The sequence below is a fragment of the Acromyrmex echinatior genome, chromosome 13 (genome assembly GCF_024713525.1).
Source record: "Acromyrmex echinatior isolate Ae372 chromosome 13, ASM2471352v2, whole genome shotgun sequence".
In the NCBI taxonomy this organism is placed as follows: Eukaryota; Metazoa; Arthropoda; class Insecta; order Hymenoptera; family Formicidae; genus Acromyrmex; species Acromyrmex echinatior.
The window spans coordinates 7,195,160-7,222,426 of NC_141864.1; the positions used below are offsets into that span (position 1 = coordinate 7,195,160).

The following is a 27,267-nucleotide window of genomic DNA, read 5'->3' on the forward strand; positions in this document are numbered from 1 at the left end:
AATTGAAGATCAATATTCACCACTATTTAATAATTAATATCTTGTTACTATTGCGAAAATTACAAAATGGTAGAGGACTTTTCGACTCAATTTAGTCCACTCTACCTGCCCACGAGCGTTATCAGTACAATTATCAAACTGTATATATTTTAATGTAAAACATATTTAAAAAACCGATTACATAGAATCAACTTTTATGATATTTTTAAGATTGAATTATTTTGTATCAATTGAATTGAATTACATACAAATGAGATTAAATTACTTATATTATTATTTTATATATATATATATATATATATATATATATATACACACACATATATAAAATATATTTGTGTTAACATATGAATTTAGAAACAAAATTTGAGCCTTTAAAATTGTAATTTTCTTGAATGAAATAATAAGTTCTACTTTATTGTTTTAGTTAAATTAATGAGAGAATAATTTGAATAAGAACAATGGCGAAAGAAATAACTTAAACTGAGTGTAATATGATATTATAAATTTTACAGTGCATGTACAATAAAATAAAAAGAAGCATCCAGGATTAAATTTATCCTAATCTGTTCTAACTTATCCACTTTAAGGTAATGGATGCATGGAATGCTATATATACATTTATAAAAAAATATACAGGTATACTTTTGTTAAATTGATATGCATATATGCATCTGTAGATATATTAATAAAATCACCACGCATCCGTTACCTCAACAAAAACATCAATTCATCACTCACCAATTTGATGCGCAACAGCGGAGTTTGATCTGCATCGTCGCTACGATGATTCTGTAACAAAAAGAATATAAAATCTAAATTAAAACAAAGCAAAAAATCAATTAATATTAAAAAAAATATTTAGTAAACGTAATTCTCTTGAAAATAATCACACAATTTTCAAAATATTTTTACAAGCATCGAATTTACCATTCACTTACATATTTATAAAAATAATTATATACTCGAAAAAAGACATTACATATATAATTATATATAAACATTTTTTATATATGAAACATTTTTTCCTGGGCATTTTCTAAAAAAATCTTAAAAATACATAGATATTTAAAATTTCAAAATAATTTTAAGATAATTCTTTTTTTTCTAATTATTACTTTTAAATCATTGTAAAATAAAGCGAATAAATAGAAAAAAGATATTAATTTTACAATAGCAAAAAAGATATTTACCGCAAGGTTGCTCCGCCGGTGCCCGATGCCTCTCCCAGACCTCCTCCTCCTCTCAAAGTTGGGATTGACACATCCTCTCGCACTGGACACTCGCGAAAAACACTCGCGAATAATGGACTATAATCGCCCGCGGACTATAACTTGAGTCCGATTACTTGAACGACACTCCCGAAGAAACGCGCGACGCGACGAACCGGCTGCGGTTCGTTCATTTTCAAATAAAGCGGCGACGAGGGTACGTTAGCTTCCCCGTTGGATTTTTATACGAAGAGAACGATTTTATCTAGATATATCATTCAGATCCGAAAATTTTTAGATTTGAGAAAAATCGTTCTTTTCGTATAAATATCCTCTGGATACTGAGCCCTCCCATCACGTCAAGGTGTACCCGTGAGAGGGAAGATAATCTGAAAAATGTAACAGCTATTATCTATATTACTATGCAACCGGTTAACTTTTACAAACGAATATCAAACACAGTCTGCAATTCGTTATCATTGCGAAATAAATTTAGAGCAGCTAAAAGAATTGAATTTTTTATTTATAGATCATGTCTGTAAGATATGATTAAAGTCAATGAAATGGGCTATTTAATAAAAAAGAGAAATATTTCTTTTATTATATCGATAATAATAGTTTCAAAGAATTACGTTTAATTTTTAAACGGATCGTATATAACGGAAGGTGCACAAAAACAAAAAAATAATTAAATTATTAAACTATATTAATTCTGAAAGCAGGAATTGCGTTAGTTGCATGAGAGTTTTTTATTATTCATATTAACGTACAGACAAATGCGGCCGTGTCGCGTGCCGCTCTTCTTCACATTTCTTTTTGAAACATATAATAATCGCAAAAATGCTAGATATATAATAAGAAATGTTGTATTTTATGAATGTTCACGTAATACGATTACTAGAATGATTAATTATTCATAAGGTACAACGTTTCGTATTATATTTAGCATTCTTCGCGATAAGATTTTAAAAAGTAATGTGAAAGAACCACACGCGACACGACTACCTATTTCTAAGAATCTCAGTAGGGGACCGCGCAGTAATTAAGCGTGAACGTAAACATGACGCGCTGCCCGTGCCACCCCGTACCATCCTCAACACAAGGTCGCACCAACCGTTTAACTGCCGAAATAAAACGAATATTACGAATATTACGAATATTACGAATAAGTAAAATAATATATTCTTCCCATTTTTAATGATTTTCGATTAATAAAACGATTATTTCTAATTTTCACGGCGCGAGTCGTTTAATGCGATATCATAATTATATTGCGATATACCGAGGAACATATTTGACGTTTATTTTATAATTTTAAATATCAATTTTTTATATCAATTACAATGTAATGCTGACAAAAGGCAAGAAGTAAAAAGAGATTCTTATTAGCGTGGTCTTCCTTACATAATTGCTCACGTGAAATAATTTTAACATCCCAATGTTATATCTCAATTTTAGAATAATAGCATGCATCTAACAATAAGAATCTCATTTTTATTGTTAGTTATCGTACATCCGCGAACGCACGAAATATTTAAAATATTCATGAACTGCGTATGTGAGTAATGAATCTTAGAAATAAAGGGAAAAAGTGCATACAACCTATAATCCTTTTCAATCCTTAATATATTCCTTAGTTTTAGGCAGCCTTAATGTAATTCGCGTTCGTAGATATTGCTGTTAATTAATGCGACACGCGGAGCGACTCGAAAACACGTGCGTCTCCCACCGAGATCGCCTAGCGAATGCCAAAGTGACGATCGACCACCGCACCTTGCCCCCCTACGCCTTCGCTCCGCGTCCTACCGCTTTTCGTCGCCAGTGACCCCCTTCCCCTACCGAGCTTTTCGCCAGATGTTTTTAGATTACACTCAACTATCGCGTATGAAAAATATTCAACGATTTATTCAATTATATTTTTCATATTTTACATGATTTTGACAAACGGATATCGCCGTACATTTCGCGTTTTGCTTTGTGGCATCTCGGGCACAATCCTATATTATCTGCATGGTTCTTTTAAACGTAATTAGTAATTATTCGCGTGAGGGTATTCCAACATTATGTCTGAATTTTCATTCTTCTTTTTAATAATTCATTCTTAAATAAAAATTGATAATCTATTCTATATACACATGTTCTTATATATAAAGATAAACGCAAAAAATCTTAATAGCGTGAAACGATTTGTGCTAAATACAATTTGGTTGAAAGTACTAAATATCTTAATCGTTACTTAATTTTTCGAGACACTCTACTTTTACTGCAAATTATTTTGTGTTTCAGAAATTCTTTAAACGTGCGTATAATAAAATATAAAATAGATTCCGGTAACTTATTTAAAATATTAAATAAAAAATAAGTCAGAAATGTAGTTATTTAAAATAATAAATACTAAATTTCTCTTTTAAGTTTTTAATTTAAAATACATACTTTAATTTTCATCGCTTTTACAAGTATGTAAAAATTATTAAACGATTTTTACGTATATTTTGACAACTTTAAAAAGAATTTGTAAAGTTGTATATTTATAACAAATTCTACATTGTTGTAACTAAATACAGTTAACAAAATGAGAAAAATGTACTTTTTCAAAAATGTATAACTCTGAAACATAAATATTTAAACGAAAAATTTAAACGTTAATGTTTTTTTTAAACTAAATTAAGTTAGAGTTAATGGCTTATAAATTTTTAATTTAAAAGAAGTTAATAGATTAAAGTTTAAAAGTAACCAAATGAAGTTAAAAATTAATGCATTGAAAATTATCTAAATTAATATTTAAATGAAAAATATGTTCAGGATTGTCAGGTAGATAATTTTCAATGCATTAATTTTTAACTTCATTTGGTTTCTTTTAAGTAGTGTCTCAAACTAATTTATTAACTGAAAAATTAAATAACGATTAAGATATTTAGTACTTTCAACCAAATTGTATTTAGCACAAATCGTTTCACGCTATTAAGATTTTTTGCGTTTATCTTTATATATAAAGAACATGTGTATATAGAATAGATTATCAATTTTTATTTAAGAATGAATTATTAAAAAGAAGAATGAAAATTCAGACATAATGTTGGAATACCCTCACGCGAATAATTACTAATTACGTTTAAAAGAACCATGCAGATAATATAGGATTGTGCCCGAGATGCCACAAAGCAAAACGCGAAATGTACGGCGATATCCGTTTGTCAAAATCATGTAAAATATGAAAAATATAATTGAATAAATCGTTGAATATTTTTCATACGCGATAGTAATCTAAAAACATCTGGCGAAAAGCTCGGTAGGGGAAGGGGGTCACTGGCGACGAAAAGCGGTAGGACGCGGAGCGAAGGCGTAGGGGGGCAAGGTGCGGTGGTCGATCGTCACTTTGGCATTCGCTAGGCGATCTCGGTGGGAGACGCACGTGTTTTCGAGTCGCTCCGCGTGTCGCATTAATTAACAGCAATATCTACGAACGCGAATTACATTAAGGCTGCCTAAAACTAAGGAATATATTAAGGATTGAAAAGGATTATAGGTTGTATGCACTTTTTCCCTTTATTTCTAAGATTCATTACTCACATACGCAGTTCATGAATATTTTAAATATTTCGTGCGTTCGCGGATGTACGATAACTAACAATAAAAATGAGATTCTTATTGTTAGATGCATGCTATTATTCTAAAATTGAGATATAACATTGGGATGTTAAAATTATTTCACGTGAGCAATTATGTAAGGAAGACCACGCTAATAAGAATCTCTTTTTAGCCTTTTGTCAGCATTACATTGTAATTGATATAAAAAATTGATATTTAAAATTATAAAATAAACGTCAAATATGTTCCTCGGTATATCGCAATATAATTATGATATCGCATTAAACGACTCGCGCCGTGAAAATTAGAAATAATCGTTTTATTAATCGAAAATCATTAAAAATGGGAAGAATATATTATTTTACTTATTCGTAATATTCGTAATATTCGTAATATTCGTTTTATTTCGGCAGTTAAACGGTTGGTGCGACCTTGTGTTGAGGATGGTACGGGGTGGCACGGGCAGCGCGTCATGTTTACGTTCACGCTTAATTACTGCGCGGTCCCCTACTGAGATTCTTAGAAATAGGTAGTCGTGTCGCGTGTGGTTCTTTCACATTACTTTTTAAAATCTTATCGCGAAGAATGCTAAATATAATACGAAACGTTGTACCTTATGAATAATTAATCATTCTAGTAATCGTATTACGTGAACATTCATAAATACAACATTAGCATTTTTGCGATTATTATATGTTTCAAAAAGAAATGTGAAGAAGAGCGGCACGCGACACGGCCGCATTTGTCTGTACGAACGGTATCACACCAGTCATAAAACATTAATATGAATAATAAAAAACTCTCATGCAACTAACGCAATTCCTGCTTTCAGAATTAATATAGTTTAATAATTTAATTATTTTTTTGTTTTTGTGCACCTTCCGTTATATACGATCCGTTTAAAAATTAAATGTAATTCTTTGAAACTATTATTGTCGATATAATAAAAGAAATATTTCTCTTTTTTATTAAATAGCCCATTTCATCGACTTTAATCATATCTTACAGACATCATCTATAAATAAAAAATTCAATTCTTTTAGCTGCTCTAAATTTATTTCGCAATGATAACGAATTGCAGACTGTGTTTGATATTCGTTTGTAAAAGTTAACCGGTTGCATAGTAATATAGATAATAGCTGTTACATTTTTCAGATTATCTTCCCTCTCACGGGACGTGATGGGAGGGCTCAGTATCCAGAGGATATTTATACGAAAAGAACGATTTTTCTCAAATCTAAAAATTTTCGGATCTGAATGATATATCTAGATAAATTTTTAGATATTGAATAAAATCGTTCTCTTCGTATAAAAATCCAACGGGGAAGCTAACGTACCCTCGTCGCCGCTTTATTTGAAAATGAACGAACCGCAGCCGGTTCGTCGCGTCGCGCGTTTCTTCGGGAGTGTCGTTCAAGTAATCGGACTCAAGTTATAGTCCGCGGGCGATTATAGTCCATTATTCGCGAGTGTTTTTCGCGAGTGTCCAGTGCGAGAGGATGTGTCAATCCCAACTTTGAGAGGAGGAGGAGGTCTGGGAGAGGCATCGGGCACCGGCGGAGCAACCTTGCGGTAAATATCTTTTTTGCTATTGTAAAATTAATATCTTTTTTCTATTTATTCGCTTTATTTTACAATGATTTAAAAGTAATAATTAGAAAAAAAAGAATTATCTTTAAAATTATTTTGAAATTTTAATATCTATGTATTTTTAAGATTTTTTTAGAAAATGCCCAGGAAAAAATGTTTCATATATAAAAAAGTTTATATATAATTATCTATGTAATGTCTATTATATAACTTTTTTCGAGTATAAATTATTTTTATAAATATGTAAAGTGAATGGTAAATTCGATGCTTGTAAAAATATTTTGAAAATTGTGTGATTATTTTCAAGAGAATTACGTTTACTAAATATTTTTTTAATATTAATTGATTTTTTGCTTTGTTTTAATTTAGATTTTATATTCTTTTTGTTACAGAATCATCGTAGCGACGATGCAGATCAAACTCCGCTGTTGCGCATCAAATTGGTGAGTGATGAATTGATGTTTTTGTTGAGGTAACGGATGCGTGGTGATTTTATTAATATATCTACAGATGCATATATGCATCAATTTAACAAAAGTATACCTGTATATTTTTTTATAAATGTATATATAGCATTCCATGCAGATAAATTTAATCCTGGATGCTTCTTTTTATTTTATTGTACATGCACTGTAAAATTTATAATATCATATTACACTCAGTTTAAGTTATTTTTAATAATCTTTCGCCATTGTTCTTATTCAAATTATTCTCTCATTAATTTAACTAAAACAATAAAGTAGAACTTATTATTTCATTCAAGAAAATTACAATTTTAAAGGCTCAAATTTTGTTTCTAAATTCATATGTTAACACAAATATATTTTATATATGTGTGTGTATATATATATATATATATATATATATATATATAAAATAATAATATAAGTAATTTAATCTCATTTGTATGTAATTCAATTCAATTGATACAAAATAATTCAATCTTAAAAATATCATAAAAGTTGATTCTATGTAATCGGTTTTTTAAATATGTTTTACATTAAAATATATACAGTTTGATAATTGTACTGATAACGCTCGTGGGTAGGTAGAGTGGACTAAATTGAGTCGAAAAGTCCTCTACCCGCAATAGTAACAAGATATTAATTATTAAATAGTGGTGAATATTGATCTTCAATTTCGGCAAAAATTGTTAATTTTCTACTTATAAAGTTCTAAAATTTTTTTTCAGAATTTTTTAATATCGTATTTCCTCACATGTTGGTAAAAATACTTGCCAATGAAAAAATGTAATATTAAAAAGTTGATAAAAATTTTGAAAAAAATCTTAGAGCTCTATGAGAAGAAAACAAACAATTTTTGCTGTTTTTCTGTAAAATTGATAGTGCGATCAATAGATCATCGCAATAGTAACAAGATATTAATTATTAAATAGTGCCAAAATTGAAGATCTATATTCGCCTATTTAATAATTAATATCTTGTGAGTAAAAATTTATTGAAAACCAATATTGAGCGATTATTAATATCTTGTTAATTATTGTAAAAATTGCAAAATGATACAAGACTTTTCGATTCAGTTTAGTTTGCTGTACCTACGAGCGACAGAATTATTAAAACACCTTGTTCTTAATGGTCACTTGTAGAAGTAAAAACAAAAATTAATAAAGTATTCGTATTTTTTAAATAAATGAAATACATTAAATTAAAAAATATAAAGAATATATGTATATAAAAAGTAATTAGAGAATGAAATTGTTTTTTTGTCTAGATATTATAATATAGAACAGTGTTTGTTACAATATAATAAGTATAGTTTTATTATTCTTTCTATCTATCCTATTTTCAAATATTCATTCAGGATTAAATTTTATTTAAGTTGGTGCAGAGAAAAATAGTATACATACACATATATGTATATAACATACTGTTTTTCAAAGATATTCTTTGTATTGCTTCACATTTATTATTTGTATACTTGTTACTAGTGAAATAACAGATATTTTAATGTAGCGCATTTGTCGTATAATTTATTAACCTCGCTTTTATTATAAAAAATATTTTATGATTATTAATTGTTACTATAATTTACCTAAATTGCACTAAATGCACTTACTTAGCCTAAACGTAGTAACTGGATTTTGTACCAGTCAAAATAGTAACATGATGTAAGATCCAGTATAGGTTCATTGTGTCAAGAAATAAAATTTTATCTTATAATTATTTTTAAAAATCGCGTTCGGAATTTTGCATCTTTTAAAATACTTAATTTTGGGATAATAAATTATGCAGAAAATGATTGTATTAATTTAAAACATAAACGATATACGATATTTATTAATGTAAGGGAAAATGATCTCCCTTTTGGATCTTACATCATTTATCTGAATTTCTTATCTCTCTGCATGTTTTGAGATGAGATTCGGCAACGAATCGTTCGAATCGTTAAGAATACGTACATGGGCCTTAAATTTTATGGGATAGTAATCGATTTAGTAATTTCCGATTTATATTTAATTTGAAGTTTTGTTGTTTATATTGTGTAAAATTTATATTAAGAAATTTGGTCTAATTTCACAATATTTGAGATTTATAAAATCAAAATGTTGAAAATATCCCTCATAGAGATTAGATTTATTTTTAGTCAAATACTTATATTTTTAGTTTCGAATAGACACGAATAAAGAATAAATTTATTCACACACATGTATTAATAAAATTATTATTATTGATAATTAATATTTAATCAATTTGATTAATGTGGTGGCCCCTTCGCGACGCGTTCGTGTTTCGCGCATCATACAAAGGCGTAAAATTTTACGCTTTTAGTTGGCAACAAAAAGGAATATTTTTCCTTGCTGTCGATCTCTGGCATATTAAGCCAGAATATTGGCCAGAAAAATGACGAGGATCTGAACGAAGTGGGTGTTGATGTGTAACACCAATCTAATTTTTTGAAAGATATATATAAAGGTAAATTCTGAATATTCGGGAGGGCAACTTACTCGCAAATTGCGAGTTCTTATATTGTTGATTTAAAATACAATAACTAACAAATAACAGGGCTAATGAGAGCTAGTGCAGATAATGAAGCGCAAGTTTTGTAGGTTTTTTTAATCTACAAATTCGGCTCTCATTAACTCTGTTATTTATTAATTTTTTGTATTTTAAAAATTAAAAGTCTATTTTAATTATTATCATTTATTTAATACGGTCGCAATTAGGTAATCTCTCTGAATTTATCAGTACACGATAGGACATGTTTAGGCATTAGCTGCTGCATTCAGCAAAGAAAGCAGTTTTGCAATTATTGTAAAATTTGATTTAATATCATTAGTTCATTTAAATTCATAAAGAACCTAAAGCAAGAATCAATCGTGTTGAAGAATTTTACAACATTTGCAAAGCTGCTTTCTCTGCTGAACACAGTCATTAACGTATTATATTCGCGGTGTTACACGTTAATGAAGTAATGTAGGAAGTAGAAATATATGAACAGAGATAGGATACGCGAATAGGCACGAATAAATGAAAATACGGATAGGTAGGACAAGTATATAGATAGGTAGGGACTGTATAGGTAAAGACAATAAATGTAGATAAATTGAAAAATTAAATTATTATAAATATTTCGCGATCGGGTAATTAAATTTTGTTTTAAAAAATAAATAAACTAAAATAATTAAACTAAAAAAATATTATATAATAAATCTAACTAATAAATTATATAATATGTAGATAAGGTTACATAGACATCATGTGTACGTACTTGATAATTGCAAAGAAAAGATTAAATAAAATTTTAAATTAATCTTAAATTTTATTTAATTGTCAACAACCCAATTGTCAAATATGATTATATATTGTATATAATTTTAAATTTCATTGAATTTTCAGCTCCCCTAAAATTAAACTTAATATCTTGTAAAATTCTATACACACATATACAAAGTATGTATACGCATTAATATTGTAATTAATTTTATCATAAATAAATGTATGTATAATAATATTACATACGTAATATAAAATTTATGTAAACTATGTCCAGGTAAATGCCATCATGTTTATTTTTGTAATTTCCGCAATAATTACTAATTTAAATTATACATTTATTGGAATGTTTATCTATTCCATACAGATAGCATTTATCTTGTCGTAGTAAATCAAATTTATTGCTGCTTTATTGATGTAAATTACACGAAATCGACGAACCATATGGTAACAAAAATTGTTTATTAATTTAACGAATTTGATAGATGTTTAATTAAAAAAATTTTTTTTAATTTGGATTTTATTGTAAATATGAAAAAGTCATTAATAATTTTAAGTGACTTTTAATTAAAAATTTGATGTTTAAAATAATCGTCAATTTTTCGTCTATTTAATTTATTAAATAAGTCAGTAAAGATTCGAGCTTTGATTGAGGTAATATAGGTTAAATATTAATTTCTTGTTTGTTTTTTATATTTATATTTTTAACATTAAAAAATTATAAATATTAATGATTAATTTATTATGTACGAAAGCCTCATCGCTATCCCTCGCGTCAAGTGGATGCTATGTTGATGCAGTGAATGCGTGATTTGTACCGATAGAAAGTCGAAATTATTTTTACAATATCATATGAAGACTTATTCCTCGTCGCTTTCTGTAAAGTCCATTCGCAAAGTCTAGTTTGGTATCTTGTTGGAAATTCTTATATAGGATCGGAATTAATCCCGAGTTTTCTCGTCTTGCACTGGAAGTAATAATTTTGTCAATGAGTCAGACAATTATATGCTATATATTTTAAAATCAAGTTACGAAATTAATTCAGTAGTATACTTTAACATACAATTTTCGTCGCTTTTTTTGTTTTATTAAATGTTCTCCCACTAGTATAGATATAATAGTGTTAGTAATAGTACTATATCTTAATAACAATACGAATTTAATATTATATAATTAATGTATGGATATACATATAATGATTATTTTTTTTAATCCAAATTGTTAAGTAAATAAATTTAAGCTTTATGCAAATAATTTGCTTATTTTTCGATGATTGCTCCAACAAAAAAATATGATTACGAATGTATATATTTAATTTTTTAACTGTTATTTTAAAATTATTTTTAGGTATTGGAGACATCTCGCTTAATTATTAATTTATATGTATATTATACTTTTCTATGATAAAATACATGCAGATATATTACGAGATTATATTTAACAAGTTTCGATTTTTGTCGATTTAGATAATTTTTTTATCAAAATACCTTATGTTCTTTTATCAATGATATCATGATTACATGAATTTAATTAAAAATGTGTGAATACAAAAAATTCGAGATAAGTCGAATGGATATCTTTATATTAGCGGGGTATTAATAATTAAAATTTTGGGAAAATGCAGAAAAAAAAGATTGTTAAATTTTATATATAATAACAAATTTTTCAGAAAGCATATTTAGTTCTTTAAAATCTCGTTATTATCAAGTTCGATTTATCTCGAACAGTTGGTACCCGAGATACTTTCGTATTCATACATATAAAAAATTACAATAATGCATGTATTTTATTATTATTAAATATATTCCTTCGTAATCACCATTCCATCAGGAAATCATTTTATCTTTTTATTTTTAATAAGAGATTAATGTGTGGCAGACATATAATTTCCTCGCAAATTTTGATATTATATTAAAAATGCAATAAAAATGTAATTAAGATGCTATCAAAATTATTTCTATCATAAGTGGTCTGAAAGATTTGGAATTCACATCCTTCTGTAATAAGACCGCTGGTGTTTGACGGATTGCTTAACTTTTTTTTGCGAATGGATCTTATGAATTTGACGTGGAATCAGAATACATCAAGTTCACTTTTCTATGAAGATTTTTTTCTTCTTTGTATCGGATACTAATCTTATCACAACGTGGAGGAACCTTGATCAAATTATCGGGATAATTATCTTAAATGCAATGAAAATCTTGTCGTAAATGTATTAATGACTTTTTAGCACGATATTAATAAATTTTATAATATAATCGGAAGTTAATAATTAATAGTAAGTACGATCTAATTGTTGTTAGTATTTTCATTCCACATTTATCAATATTTCATTAAACATTGGTTTAGAAAATTTGTGTTATCCGACATTTTCGTGTAATACCTCATTACTAAATTTTGTTAATTGCTCCTATAATATAATTCTTATTATATTTCGAACAACATTTTTTATTATACATTGTATTGTAAATAATTATTGTATTATTAAAGGATTACAATAAAAGATAATATTAAAAGGCTACGCAATGTAATTGCGAATTATTTTATTGTATTTCGCTAATCATAATGCAATATGATTTTAGCGAAATATAATAAAATAATTAAAGAAAAAAAGAGATATAAAATTGAAAAATAAATTTAAAACATACTTACCTGCAAAAACGGACTAAATTTAGTAACTCGTTTTTTTACGGGGAAGTATACTTACAAAGAAAAGAGGACCGCCATTAAAAATTGGTGGGGATGGTGGAGGATCTCTAAGGTTGATTTTACATTTTTATTCATATAAATTTTCTTCACAATTTCAAATTAAATGTAGTTTGCTCATACAATTAGAAGAGTTCCAACTTTATTCAAATTGCAAATTGTAAATATAATTATAAGAATAAGAATAGGGTAGAGAGCCTATAATCAGAGTGGCGCCATACGAGAGATGACGTCATATTTTAGCGAAATTCTGCGAGAGAGAAAGAGATATATGGTCTCAGTCTATCCAATAGACTGTTAATTTTAGAGTTAGGTGCAACAGCATTGAACGACGTAGATACGTAAAGGTACATTGATAAAAATAAAATTATCGAAATTATTTTAGAAATATGATTGGATGTACAATACCGTTTTGTAACAATTCATTAAAAAAAGGATATATTATGAAAATAATTCCGAAAGACACAGAATGAATTGTTAAAGAGTATAAAGGGCAAATATAAAAATTGGACACCGTCAAAAAATTCATCTGTATGTGAAATAAAGTAATTTATTCTTTATGAATAATGGATTTAAAATATTAAAATAAAAATGTAACATAAAATATACACAGATTAATTATAATATCTGAAGACACGGTAGTGTCTTGGCACTAAGTATAGTCATCACATTGGTTATTTAATTCTTTCTCTTTTTGTCGTAATCTTTTCAATTATATATCATTGCATTGTGAGTCTAAATCAAATAATATGATAATTACGATATTTAATATATAATATTTTATGAAATGGTATATACATATATAATATTTTTCAGAATTTTTGATTTCTTTTATATTATTACAGATGCATTTTGCTCCTAAAATGTAGGAACAGAGAATGGATAATAAACTAGCGCATTTAATAGCGCAAATAATGTGCAATAAATAACGTTTTGTATAAAGTAATATGCAATATTACAAAATGTACAATATTGCAATAGTACAAAATAAATGAAATTTTATAATAAATGATATATATAAAATTTTTTTATATACAAAAAATGTATATAAAATTGTATATAAAATTTTATTTTATATACAATATTTATTTATTATCATTTTTTAATTTGTCACAATTTTTGAGCATTTTTTAGCATTCAAAATTTAGAAAATAATTTAAAAAACTGGAGGGAATAGCTAAAATATGGCGGACCAATCACAAGTGATACCCGTATCCATTGCGAATGATAGTGCGGAGACTGTTTTCGCAAACACCGCGCAGCGCGATGTACCTACAACGTAGTACATAAAGCTGGTTTTACAATATTAGTCGCGTCGCACCATCGCAAGCATGCGATCGAATCAAAATCGAGCTAGCTTGACGTGACTTGATGCGACTAATATAGAATCAGCTTGAGCGATGCCGCGTGCTTTCGTCGACCATTTCGCCAGGAAATCAATAAAGTTTCACGTGAAACTTTTCACGTTTCATTTTTCACTCATCGAAATTTTACGTGAAGATTTTCACACATAACGATGGCCCGTATTCAGAACGCGCACTAACACGATGTTAGCTAACATACTATACTTTACGTCACGCATATTATAGAATTACAGAGATAAAAATGCGCTTTTATCGATAAAAGCGCGTTCTGAATACGGGCCATGTATATCTCGGACGTGCTGGATGAATATCTAGGCCGATAATCCATTTTTATTTCAATATAGTAAAGCTGTGGTCAAAATTTCACTACTTTGAAGCGTAGTTTGATTGATCAATTAGAAGAAAGAATTTTACAAGCTAACTAATCAAAAATCGCTTTAAAGCATTCATACTATCGCATTGACCGTATCTATAATAATCTATCTTCTGAAATAATAATGTATCGAAGACCAATACGGTCAGACTACATTTATCCTGATTTTAAAATATATTTGTTAAAATGACTAACAATAAATTAAGATATATCTTGAAAATTAACGTGGTTCTAATATTAAAACATATAAAAAATAAGAGCATAAAAAACCACAGCACAAGTTATAGTTTGTGATATTTAATTATTATTACATTCATTAAAACATTAAACGTTTCGGCCACAATCTGGCCATCTTATTAAGTAATTCAATAATATTCTTAAAACGCAGAGTTACATCTAGTTGACATTAAATTCAACAGTCGAGAGTTGTAATTAAATAAACATGTTCTTTTATATGTGAAGATGCTTCATACAGTAATGTTACAACGCCAGTTGTCATATCAAGAAAAATGTAGAACAAGAATTTCCAGATTCTGTTTTACAGCAAAAAAACCAAATGATGAATCTCAAGTATTTCTTTTACACAATTAGAATTTTATCGTGACATTATGATACTTGAGATTCATCTTTGGTTTTTTGTTTATGTTTATTTAATTACAATTCTCGACTGTTGAATTTAATGTCAACTAGATGTAACTCTGCGTTTTAAAAATATTATTGAATTACTGAAGATGGCCAGATTGTGGCCGAAACGTTTAATGTTTTAATTAATGTAATAATAATTAAATATCACAAACTATAACTTGTGCTGTGGTTTTTTATGCTTTTATTTTTTATATGTTTTAATAAATTAAGAATTTTCAAAATTTTAAAAATTATGCAAATAAGAATACAGCCATTTTTAATTGCAATTAAATTTTGTTCTTTAATGTTTTTTAGAATAGAAAACCATTTTAGAACGCTATACTATAGGATAAAATCAAAGATAATGGGCACATAGCGCGTTAATTTAAAATAGGCTTAATCTATAATACGCTTTTTATTTTCTAGCTATTTCTTTTACCTTTTGTCTTTTTTCCTTTTTGCGATTATTTTATCGACAATGATCGTCTTTCTTATTACGTGTTTCTTGTCTTTTTCGAAATTCGTCAACTTTTTCTCGAGCGTCAGGAAACGAAGAAATATATAAAGAGGCAAAAAGATAAGAGATGAAAAGCGATAAAAAGCAAAAGACGGAAACAAAGAGCACATTGTAGATCAGACTTTATAGTTGCACATTGTAGATCAGACTTTATAGTCTTAGTATACTATATATATTATAAATTCGATTAAATCGCATTATGTACTTATAGATTAAAAGTTACTTTATACAAAGTACTTAATGAAGTGACATAATAATAATATAACTTCGATAATAAAAAAATATACATGTATATTTTATTAAATAACAATATCATTATTTGATGTTCAATTGTTTAAAATATTTACACGCTTTTATATTTAATTTTACTAATTTCATGTAAAGCGCATCTTTTATCTCAAGCAGAATAACAAGTTTCGATTAATGTCAAAATGAACATGGACATTAAAATGAATCGGAAATGATTAAAAAATGACTTTTAATGTTATTTAGAGTTATTCTGATGTCATAATGATTTGTTGTTCTACTTAGGTAATATATACTAGTAGAATATGTACGCAAATTCGCTATTACTTGTTAGAAATTTGTGTAAATAACTACATAATTCGACGTGACCGTTTTATGGACCGTCTATAATGAGAATATATATATTATTGTAAAGTAAGCCGTAAACTATAAGACATTGACCAATCCTAATCGACTATTCTCCTCACATTCAACTGCAATTGGTCTTGGCAATCGATTTCTTATGGCTAAGTTTCAAAATGCAATAGGTGTAGTAAGCCTGCTGTAAGAAATCAACTAATCATAATCAATTGTTCTCCTCATATTATATATTCGACTGTAATCGATTAATATTTACAACTTAAAGCTTATTACATCTGTTTTAAAACTTAAAATTTACTAACGCGATGCTACAAATGTTTTAAGCGTTTTTTTATTAATTTGTAAAATTCTTTTTTCTAATTGGTCAATCAAGCGCTTCGAAACATTTGTACACTGAGAAAAAATATAGTCAATTTTAATAAATATTTAGTTGAATACTGCCAACTAAACATTTACTTACCATAAATAAATTTGTTCATTAAAGAGAATGATTGTTAAATCAAATTAATGATTTTTGTATCAAATAAATATGTCTTTATATAATGATTATATTATATAAATATTATATTATATATTATATTATATTATATAATTATTATATTATATATTATATAAATATTATATTATATAAATATGTCTCTATATTTAATAAATATTTAGTATTGAACTAAATATTTATTAAAATTGACTTTTTTTTCTCAGTGTAGTGAAACTTTGACCGCGATCTATACCACATCACTCCCATTGCAGACGGCCCTTTAATGCCCTTCATATTGAAATTGAAGCGCTGATGGACGAACTTCACATAAAACGCAAGCATGTCTTCCCCCAAGTGACTCAAGTTTTTCTTTAGCATCACGAACGAGCGAGCTGGAGCAAGCGAGTGGCCGACGATATTCGCCACGACGATGTCGTTCTTTTGTCCTCTCGTCGAAGAGGAAAATAGACTCTCGCCGGCCAGTCGGGAACCAATCGAGGAGATTCGCAAACACGAAGACCGTGCAGGCGCAAGCGCCGCAACATTGCACGTTTCAGATGGCATCGTAGTCGTTTGTTCACCCCTTTACCCTCCCGCCAGATCCGGGTAGAGCTTTCTGTCTTTATACCTCTACTACCCGTCTCTTCCTCCCTCTCTCGTTCCACCCTCTTGCTCGCTTCATGCTTCACGAGCTTGCGTGCGCGGCAAGACGGGTGGCAGAGCTCCGCGGTGATTTTCAGAGTGGACGGTCCAACATCGAATCCTCGGGTAAGTAAATCAACCTGTGTTGCAAGAACGATCATCCCCAGGAATTCGGGAGACCGTCCCAGCCTGCGACAGAGGCGGGCGAGGAGTCTATCGGTTCGTCGTTGCGTGAAAGCTCAAGCCGGCTTCGTTCGCCAACCAGTCATCCAGCCAGCTTAGCTGGCCAGCGAGAGTATCGATTCGAGCCGGCGCGTCGCTTACTCTCGGGACGAATCCGCCCTAGACTCATCGCGCGTCCGCGAGCCGCCGTTTTCGAGCCGGGGGTGTCTGTCGCAGGTAAAAAGGTTCCTCCGTGAGAGCTGCGAGCCCGACGGTGCAGCCGACGACGGAAAGCCGGCCATTACATTGGTGAACGGTTACGTTAACGTTCGATTGAGTGTCGCGGGACTTCCTGGGTGTCGATCCATTAATCCCCCGAGGGGTTGTTGGTGCAGGTCGGGGTGCGTCGTCGCGATCGATTGATCGGGCAACGATCGATCGGTAAGTGGTACTAAGCTTGCGATAACCTGGGGTTTTAACCTCATTGCGCGATATGTCGTAATCGCGACGTTTTAATATATCTCGCATCGAATCCATCATGTGTTCCTCTTCCAAAATGTATCGAGAGAGAAATCGCGCGATCCGGTTGCACGATGGTTTAGAATGAAGAGAGGACGCGAAATTTGATGATTTCTCCGGTGGAAATCCCTGATAGTGACACCGACGCGAAGACGACGTTTCGGAGCAATTTATTGTCGATGAGAAATGGCCGCCTTCGTGGAGCTGTGACTATTATTAGAAGAGGCAGGCCGGTACGCGTTACGATAAGAACGCAAGTTGCAAAGCGAGCGAAATGAGGATTGGTACAACCAATTGCATGATACTGATTTTCTGATTCAGCTGGTACCGAGTAATTCAATCGATCCGATTTTTTATTCAATTACGTGATGTACATTTCCGGTATAAACAGTGATTTCTAAAATCTAATACGAGTTTTGATAAACAATCCCTAATAGTTCAGCTAAAATTATTTCCTATCTTTCTAAATTATAATCTTGACTCCTTTTGACTGTAAAAAGAAAATTTAATTGTGATCAATATTGATTAATTAATCTAATTAATAATTGTATTGTTGCGTAATTTATAATTCATTTAAAATTCTGAACTCTTTAATGAATTACATTCGCGATCGTAAATAGAAATGAGAGTAATCTTAGAAAAGTCCTTGCATCGGTTTAAAAAATTTATTATTAAAATCGATAATTCTTTTAAATTTTAATATTATGAATTATCTTCAACAAACACTAAATTATTTTCAATAATTTTTACAAATAATTATGTCTAATTAGTTTCAGAATTTTCTAAAAAAATAATCAATGATATAGTCATTTTCGGATACTTTTCAGAAACTGAACGAAAATTCCTTCAATCATTCCTTCAGGCATTGATCTATTTAATTTGGTTTTATAGTATTTGCCATTCGGATCAAAAGGAGTACGCAATTTTTAATATATCTCATACACCCCATCGCCTACGTAGATCGAGATTGCTAGGACAGCATACACCCTTTATTGATCTAAAAGGCGGACTCGCGGGTCGAGAATTACCTGGGCCGCGGTATACGATTCAATTTGAATCCATTGGAATGCGGCCGGCTGTCCTAATTAAGTCCCTTCCCAATTGGTATAATTGAAACAAAATTGTCTTTTCGCGGCGGATTGTGATCGCCTCGACAGAGAATAACCGCGCACGCTCGATCTGATACCACTCATATTTATACACGTACGTCAAGGAGAAGGGGAGAGAGAGTGAGTTTACAAGCCCTGCGTGAGTCTCTCCTTGAAACGAATCAATACCCTTTGTAGCTTGCAAGAGGTCCTCCGTTCTCGCGCGTCAATATTTATCGTCTCTTTAATATCCGATCAACGTATAACGCGTGAAACTTCTCCGATGCCTCATTACAGGCGAACATAAAAATTTACATGGTTATAATTAATTTTTATTGATAGTACTATACAGTACAGTAGTACAACAGTTATAATTAATTTTTACTGGTAGTACGTTAAGTATCGATATAGGAATTTGCAAAATTATATATTTATAATAGAAATATGATTAAAGGACGAGATATTAGTACATTGTATCTAAATATTAAGTCGTTTGATTAATAATGTCATATTTTTTAAGATTTTGAAGAACAAAATTTATATTTATTAGTTTAATTTTATTCGAAATGTAACTTTATTCCACTACTGCAATATTGTCACTTTGAACTCAATATTTATTTCTATTTCGACGAACATGCCAAAACACTAATATAAAATAAATACGACATACTGTGTAACGATACAATAAATGTATTTCTCGACAAATATAATAAATATATCTCTCTAAAATTTTTAGATCACACACTGCAGGGCGAATCGTGCTCTTAAATATTGAAAATTGAGCTATTCTTTTTCAAAACTAGCTCAATTTTTACTCTTTAGAGTGCTTTAGAGTGAGATTCCATTTCAAAGAATTTAGAGAAATAGATATAGGTATATTACGAATATATTAGATATACCATTCTATAGATATTACATATCTATAATACCATTATCATTAAGAAATTATATTTCTCTAATTATGTATGAAGCTATTAATTATTGTGCATATTACACGTTGTTGTAAATCGACACGAAAGATGTCTTGAAGACATTTTTAAGGTGTCTCTTAGATGGTTCTTTAAGAATCTTATCATATTGAAGCGTCGAGTGGCTTACCGCTCTGTCGCGATCTGTAGATCCGAGTTCGAACTCATATACGCACACATGCGCGATTTTTCGCATTTAAGGAGCCGAAAATGACTCTATTTTACCCACGTCAATTTCGGTACTTCAATTGCATTATATAAAAAAATTAAATATTTCAATGATAACTCAATTTATTAATGAATCACCTTAATATGTGGGACATTATAGTTTAATGCCAGTGACTAATCATCTGGTGACTAAGAAATCTTTGATTACCAATACGTTCGGATCCAGCATTAAACTATAATATAGGTCCCATATATTAAGGTGATTCTTTAGTTATAATAAATTGAGTTACCAGAAGAAATGTTTAATTTTTTTTATATAATGAAGTTGAAATACGAAATTGATGTGAGCAAAATTCTACAGTAAGTTAATGATGAAATAAGAGTGAAAAAAAATGTTGAAAATGTAATTTTTTACATATAATTTAGGCTGCTGTCGATTTGGATGCTTTCAGCGCTTTTCAGTATTTTTATTCTTATTTTACATCTAATGAACGATAAAGACAGAATGATAATTATAAGCGCTTAAAGCGCGTGAGCGTCCAAATCGATTACAATCTTAGTGAAAAGACTCGCAGATGCTTCTTTGATTAACTGTACACAAATCTTACCATAGACAAGTATAAAAAAAGAGCATAAGGAACCACAGCACAAGTTATACACAATCTGGCCGAAACGTTTAATGTTTTAATGTAATAATCATGTTTTGATGTAAGAATAATTAAATATCATAAACTATAACTTGTGCTGTGGTTCCTTATGCTCTTTTTTTATTCTTGTTAAATTTATAATCACGTTTGTTTTTATGATTTATCTTATCATAGACTTTTAAAAAAAAACGAAATTATAATAATTTAAAAAATTACGATTTTAATGATCACAAATAGTAAGTAATAGATCAACCATTTAATGACCATTCTGAAAAGATTTACGTGCATAAACTTGCATATAAATTTAACCTCGAAAATAGTTATTAGTAAACATAATCTCATCTTGTTTTCATTCGAAAATGCAGTTCTTGATTTATTATCGTATGTTCCATATTTCATTGAGATATACAGTAATTTTATTCAAATTATGCAGTAATTTTGGGTGGGCCCTGGTGAGGCGCCTTAAATTTTCGGCACTTTACTAAAGAACTACGTTAACACGAGATTTCATAATATAATCGCTACAGTGTTAGAAATACTTTCTTTACATGTAAATGAAACTCGTGATTATGAACGAAATTAAAAGTAATGAATGATTTAATCAAGAAAATTATTAGGTGTTGGAATTAATTCGTAGCGTTTTACAAGTGATGGGAAGTATTTTCATTAATGTATTTTTTAATGCTCATGTGAAATAAATAACATTCTTTCATTAAAAACGCTACGAATTAATTCCAACACCTAATAAGTTATAATAAAATTTTATGAAAAATAAATTTTATAAATTTTATAATTAAATTACTCCTAAAATTTTATGAAAAGTAAATTTTATAAATTTTATAATTAAGTAACTACTATAACTTAAATTTTATAAATTTTCACGAAAAAGACATTAAATTCATGTACATGTGCACAAATATACTTTTCAGTTATAAATACATTAAATTTAATGTAATGTCATGAAATTAAGTTCAAATTGTGTAACTTAAAAGTATATTAAACTTCATGAAATTTTTAATAGTATCTTCTTGTGATAAATGTAAAAATCTTTTTTTAAAGTTATAACAAATAAAAATAATTTTAAATTTTAATTTTGAATATATTCTTTTTCAATTTAAGATCCATTAGCGTTTCGATCATTTATTTGTTAACCAAGGTACACTTTCATTGTCTCATTTTTATAATTTGTAATTCATTTCGTTTTCTGGGAGGTGTAATAATAGCAGTTTTGCTGATACCTTTTGTGTATATTCTGTAATTTTTTTAATACACAATAAATAATGATAATATAATAATATTATTATTATATAATGATAATATAATAATAATATTAATAGACTTTTTGTATTAGTTCGATGAACAATGTCGTATTTATAGAAAATAATTTGAACATTAGTATTAGATAAATGATAATACCTAGATCAAAATTAAAAATCGAAACATAAAATATGTCTCAATTTTAGATTTTATGTTGTCTGAGTATTGTCATTTGTCTAATATTAAAATTATCATTTTCCATGCGCAAACAACGTTAAAAAATAGTTACTGTCTATTTACGTATGTACATGGATTACTTAGATAAAACAGCTCACAAGACAGCTTTAAAACATTCTATAACTGAATTGTGTGTGGCACTTTAACACTGACTTAAAATGTCTTTCCTTGAATCTATAATGTACTGGATCTATAATGTAATGGACTGATTTATAATAGACTAGTCTATAGACAAATATTACGCAGTCTATTCTATAAAGAGGAACGCATATGCTAAATTATATTTAGCACAACTATTAAAGCATTCAAAATCGGCACATTTGCCGCATATTGCTCGATCGATAGCTCACTTCTGAATTCTCGACAACTTGTGTCAGCAGGTAGCTAGAGTCTCGACATGGGTAAGGAGAAGATACACATAAACATCGTGGTGATCGGCCACGTGGACTCCGGCAAGTCCACGACAACCGGTCACCTGATCTACAAATGCGGCGGGATCGACAAGCGGACGATCGAAAAGTTTGAGAGGGAGGCGCAAGAAATGGGCAAAGGCTCGTTCAAGTACGCCTGGGTGTTGGACAAGCTCAAAGCGGAGCGCGAACGTGGCATCACCATCGATATCGCCCTGTGGAAATTCGAAACAGCCAAATATTACGTCACCATTATTGACGCGCCCGGTCACCGTGACTTTATCAAGAACATGATCACTGGCACCAGCCAGGCCGACTGCGCGGTACTCATCGTTGCAGCTGGTATCGGCGAGTTCGAGGCCGGTATTTCGAAAAATGGACAAACTCGCGAACACGCTTTGCTCGCCTTCACATTGGGCGTGAAGCAGCTGATCGTCGGCGTCAATAAGATGGATATGACTGATCCGCCGTATTCGGAAACGCGCTTCGAGGAGATTAAGAAGGAAGTGTCATCTTATATCAAGAAGATCGGTTACAATACCGCCTCGGTCGCCTACGTGCCGATTTCCGGTTGGCACGGTGATAACATGCTCGAGCCGTCCCCGAAGACTCCCTGGTATAAGGGGTGGAAGGTGGAGCGCAAGGATGGCAATGCCGATGGCAAGACGCTCATCGAAGCTCTCGATGCCATTCTGCCGCCTTCCAGACCCACCGATAAGGCTTTACGGCTGCCACTTCAGGATGTCTACAAGATTGGTGGTATTGGAACGGTGCCTGTCGGTCGCGTAGAGACCGGTATCTTGAAACCAGGTGATTATATTGTAATAGAACTTCTGGAAAAAATAATTAGAAGGAATAATTTTATTCGCAAGAAGCAAATTCGGAAGATAGTAATTAATAAATGAAATCTAAATTCCTAAAGTGGGTCACCATTTATTCATAAATTTAAACCTCAACTCTCTAATTAATCTTTTATAAAAACCGAAAATTATATGGAATGACGGTTGAGATCAAATCCGAAATCTGCCAACTACAAGTCAATCATCCTTACACAAATCTACGCACCACTTAAAAATAGTCTAAAATCACGTTTAATATTTCTACTCTCATTTTGAACAATGATGATTATTTATTTATATAATTGGTAGTGTGAAATTTTCATCCTTCGTTCACAATTTAAATTTTCAGAGTAGATGTTTATGTTGTTCTAGATTGTATAAAAATCTGGAAAAATTCTTACATACTTGTAAAAACTTTAATAACGAGTTTTTATCATCATAGAAGCTTAATTGTATTTTACTTATTTTTTTACAGATTTAAATTTATCTGCCAGAATTCACAGTTAAAAAAATCGACTATGCTTTTAAAGTTCAGCATTGCCAGTGGAGAGTTAATTATCTTTATTGTGACATTTATCGGAGTAATGTATAGATTCTTATAAACATAAATTTACAATTTTAAGGTATGCTGGTAACTTTCGCGCCGGCGGCTCTCACCACCGAGGTGAAATCCGTCGAGATGCATCATGAGGCGTTGACGGAAGCTCTGCCCGGTGACAATGTTGGCTTCAACGTGAAGAATATTTCCGTGAAGGAATTGAGACGCGGTTACGTCGCTGGCGATTCCAAGAATCAACCGCCGCGCGGTGCCGCCGACTTCACCGCCCAAGTAATCGTTCTGAATCACCCGGGACAGATCAGCAATGGCTACACGCCAGTGCTTGACTGCCACACTGCTCACATCGCCTGCAAGTTTGCTGAAATCAAGGAAAAATGCGATCGTCGTACTGGCAAGACCACCGAGGAGAATCCAAAAGGTATAAAGAGCGGCGATGCTGCAATAGTAATGTTGCAGCCGACCAAACCGATGTGCGTCGAGTCCTTCCAGGAGTTTCCGCCCTTGGGTCGCTTCGCGGTCCGCGACATGCGTCAAACCGTCGCCGTGGGTGTCATTAAGGTACGAGGAATTATTTCGAAAGGTTTAAGATAAAAGCGGACTGAACGCGACTTCAAATTTAAAGAGTATCTTCTTGTTTGAATTTCCATTTTTTTCTTTTAAATTAGTATTATTCGGTTATCTTAAGATTTCTGTTAGGAATCTATTTTTGGTTTTTGTTTTTATCATAATAGAATAATATCTTTTCATTGAAAATTTCTTATCGTATGCGGAACAAGAGAATTGACAATGAAAGAACATATTTCTTTCGCTTAACAGATAACTGCTTATTAAATATCTAAAATGAAGCCCATCATAATTAATTCTTGAAATCTTTGTAAAGGAAAATTTTCAGCGAAACAAAATATTTTCGAGTCAATCAATTATATTGCTCTTGCTATTATATATGATAAATTGCTTCATTACGACAAAGCAATAACAAATTTTTGATAAATATTTAAACTGAGGCACTTATCTTACCAATTTTTTTCATTCATGTATTTATTTAAAGGCAAAAAAATAAATCTGCTCTCTTATCACGCTTTTTATAATAACGTTCAAGAACAAGGTTTGAAAACGTCATTATTTTATTTATTTCATTAATTATAAGATAGAAGATTATTCTCTATTAAAATTTATAAAATTTATAAATTTATAAAAGAGTGATTCTTTATTTGTATAAGTGCTAAAGCAAGAAATAATTTATGTAACCTGCAAAAATAAAGCAGAGTTGTTAAGAATTTGCTTATCGAATATATATTATTTTATATAATTTTTATTAATTACTATTTCAAATAATATAAATAATAACATAAAAACGAAAAGAGTGATAATTTTTTTCCGAGCAGATTCAGTTTCTACATGTTGAAATATATACATATAAAATATGTATTTAAAAAAAATTAGTGAAGCAGCATACCTACTCATTTATCAAAGTCTCTCTCTTATTGTTTTTGTACATTCTATTTATTTCAAACTTGTGATTGGTAACTGTTCAAGCTCGTACGGAAAACATTTACTTTATGCAAATTATCATAACAAAATTGTTTTTCATAATTTTATATTTGTGTAACATTCATAATTTTTAATATTTGTATAACATTTTCATTAAATTCATATAAACTGGTTTTGCTTCTTGTTGATATCTGTTTCTTGTTGACTTTGTATATCTCGAAATAATTTAGACCGTGAAAAACATGTTATTTTAAAGATAATATCAAATTTTCTGTTCCTCAAATTTAATATTTAGACTGCAGAATACTAATTGTTCCAAAAAAAAAAAGATACATAAATTCATTCAGTTATGTATATAATTTAACGATGTTTCTCCGCAGAGCGTCACTTTCAAAGATACCCAGGGCAAGGTAACAAAGGCCGCGGAGAAAGCCCAGAAGAAAAAGTAACCATCAAGCTTCCTCGGAAGCTCGCAGTCCGCCGGCAGATGCCCTGTGGCAGCAGGCATCCCCGTGCAACAGCAAGGATCCACCGTCAGGATGCAGCATGTCGCCGCGGTGGCTGCCCCGCTCGACTCGTACTCGTCGACTAATACCAAAAGTCATAAGATGTTGTGCTTACCCCCGTTACATTATCCGGTAGTGTTAAACCCGCGCATCTATCCGAACCTGCACATTCAGTTCACCCATGCCCCGCGCACACCTCACATATGCTAGGAGGAGCGTTGCCCCGCGTCTTACCGCGTTTATCTTAATTACTCGATATTGACGATATGTGTCCGGTATTTACCAGGTACTCAGTTCCCTTGGACTCTGTGTAGTTAGGTTTTTCAATTGATACAACACCGAGCATCAGCAACAATCATGGGGTGATTGCGGAGACAGCCGCGTTCGAGATCCTCTCCCCTACTCTCGCGAGAGGAACGAGCGAGACAGCGGGTGCATTGCCTTTTTCTCGTCGGATGTCCCGTCTCTACGGGAGACGGAGCAGCGACGAGTACTTAACCGCGCCGTGATCGGCGACGTCGAGGCGAACGCCGCTGGCTCGCATACCCAGCAAGACTTCTCTCGATTCTTTTCGAAGGGTTCATTAAGGCTGATTTGTTCCGAGACTTGGTTGCCTCTCTGTACGATTAGTTTTATTATACTTATAAGATATTTATCTGTAGTTATATGGGGATCATTAGACTATGCTCCCTCTCTTGTCGTCGGCGAGTCGCCGGCTGTCTCCCCCTCTCGAGGAGGGAGAACGATCTCGTCTCCTTAAAGAGGACGAGACATCCGTCGCGAATCGCTCATGTTGATCTCGGCGCTGTCCCTCCTGCTGACCATAGACGCGTTCTATGACATTGTTTTGACCCTTAGCCAGTATTACGTTGATGTAATAAAAAAAAAAATCTTTAATTGCATCTCCAAGTCTCTTTACTTTTTCCTTGATCATTACGTATCCCCTTGTAATTCCATGATAAATAGAAAATAATTATTATTAG

The 27,267-nt window shown here is 30.8% G+C and overlaps 1 protein-coding gene across 4 annotated transcripts; it reads left to right on the forward strand.

Annotated features, from left to right (window-relative positions):
• The first annotated feature begins 17,406 nt into the window (after positions 1–17,406).
• On the forward strand, positions 17,407–27,186 carry Ef-1a-f1 (translation elongation factor eEF-1 alpha chain). Of its 4 annotated transcripts, none has more exons than XM_011060523.2 (4): positions 17,407–17,559; positions 22,857–23,699; positions 24,352–24,845; positions 26,159–27,186. In XM_011060523.2, the coding sequence occupies exons 2-4, from the start codon at positions 22,877–22,879 to the stop codon at positions 26,225–26,227; spliced, it is 1,386 nt and encodes a 461-aa protein (XP_011058825.1). In that variant the 5' UTR covers positions 17,407–17,559; positions 22,857–22,876; the 3' UTR covers positions 26,228–27,186. The 4 variants fall into 4 exon arrangements, with proteins under 4 accessions (XP_011058825.1, XP_011058823.1, XP_011058826.1 ...); XM_011060521.2 differs by having other exon boundaries at positions 17,410–17,559; positions 22,860–23,699; XM_011060524.2 differs by lacking the exon at positions 17,407–17,559 and adding an exon at positions 17,595–18,036.
• The last annotated feature ends 81 nt before the right edge of the window (positions 27,187–27,267 follow it).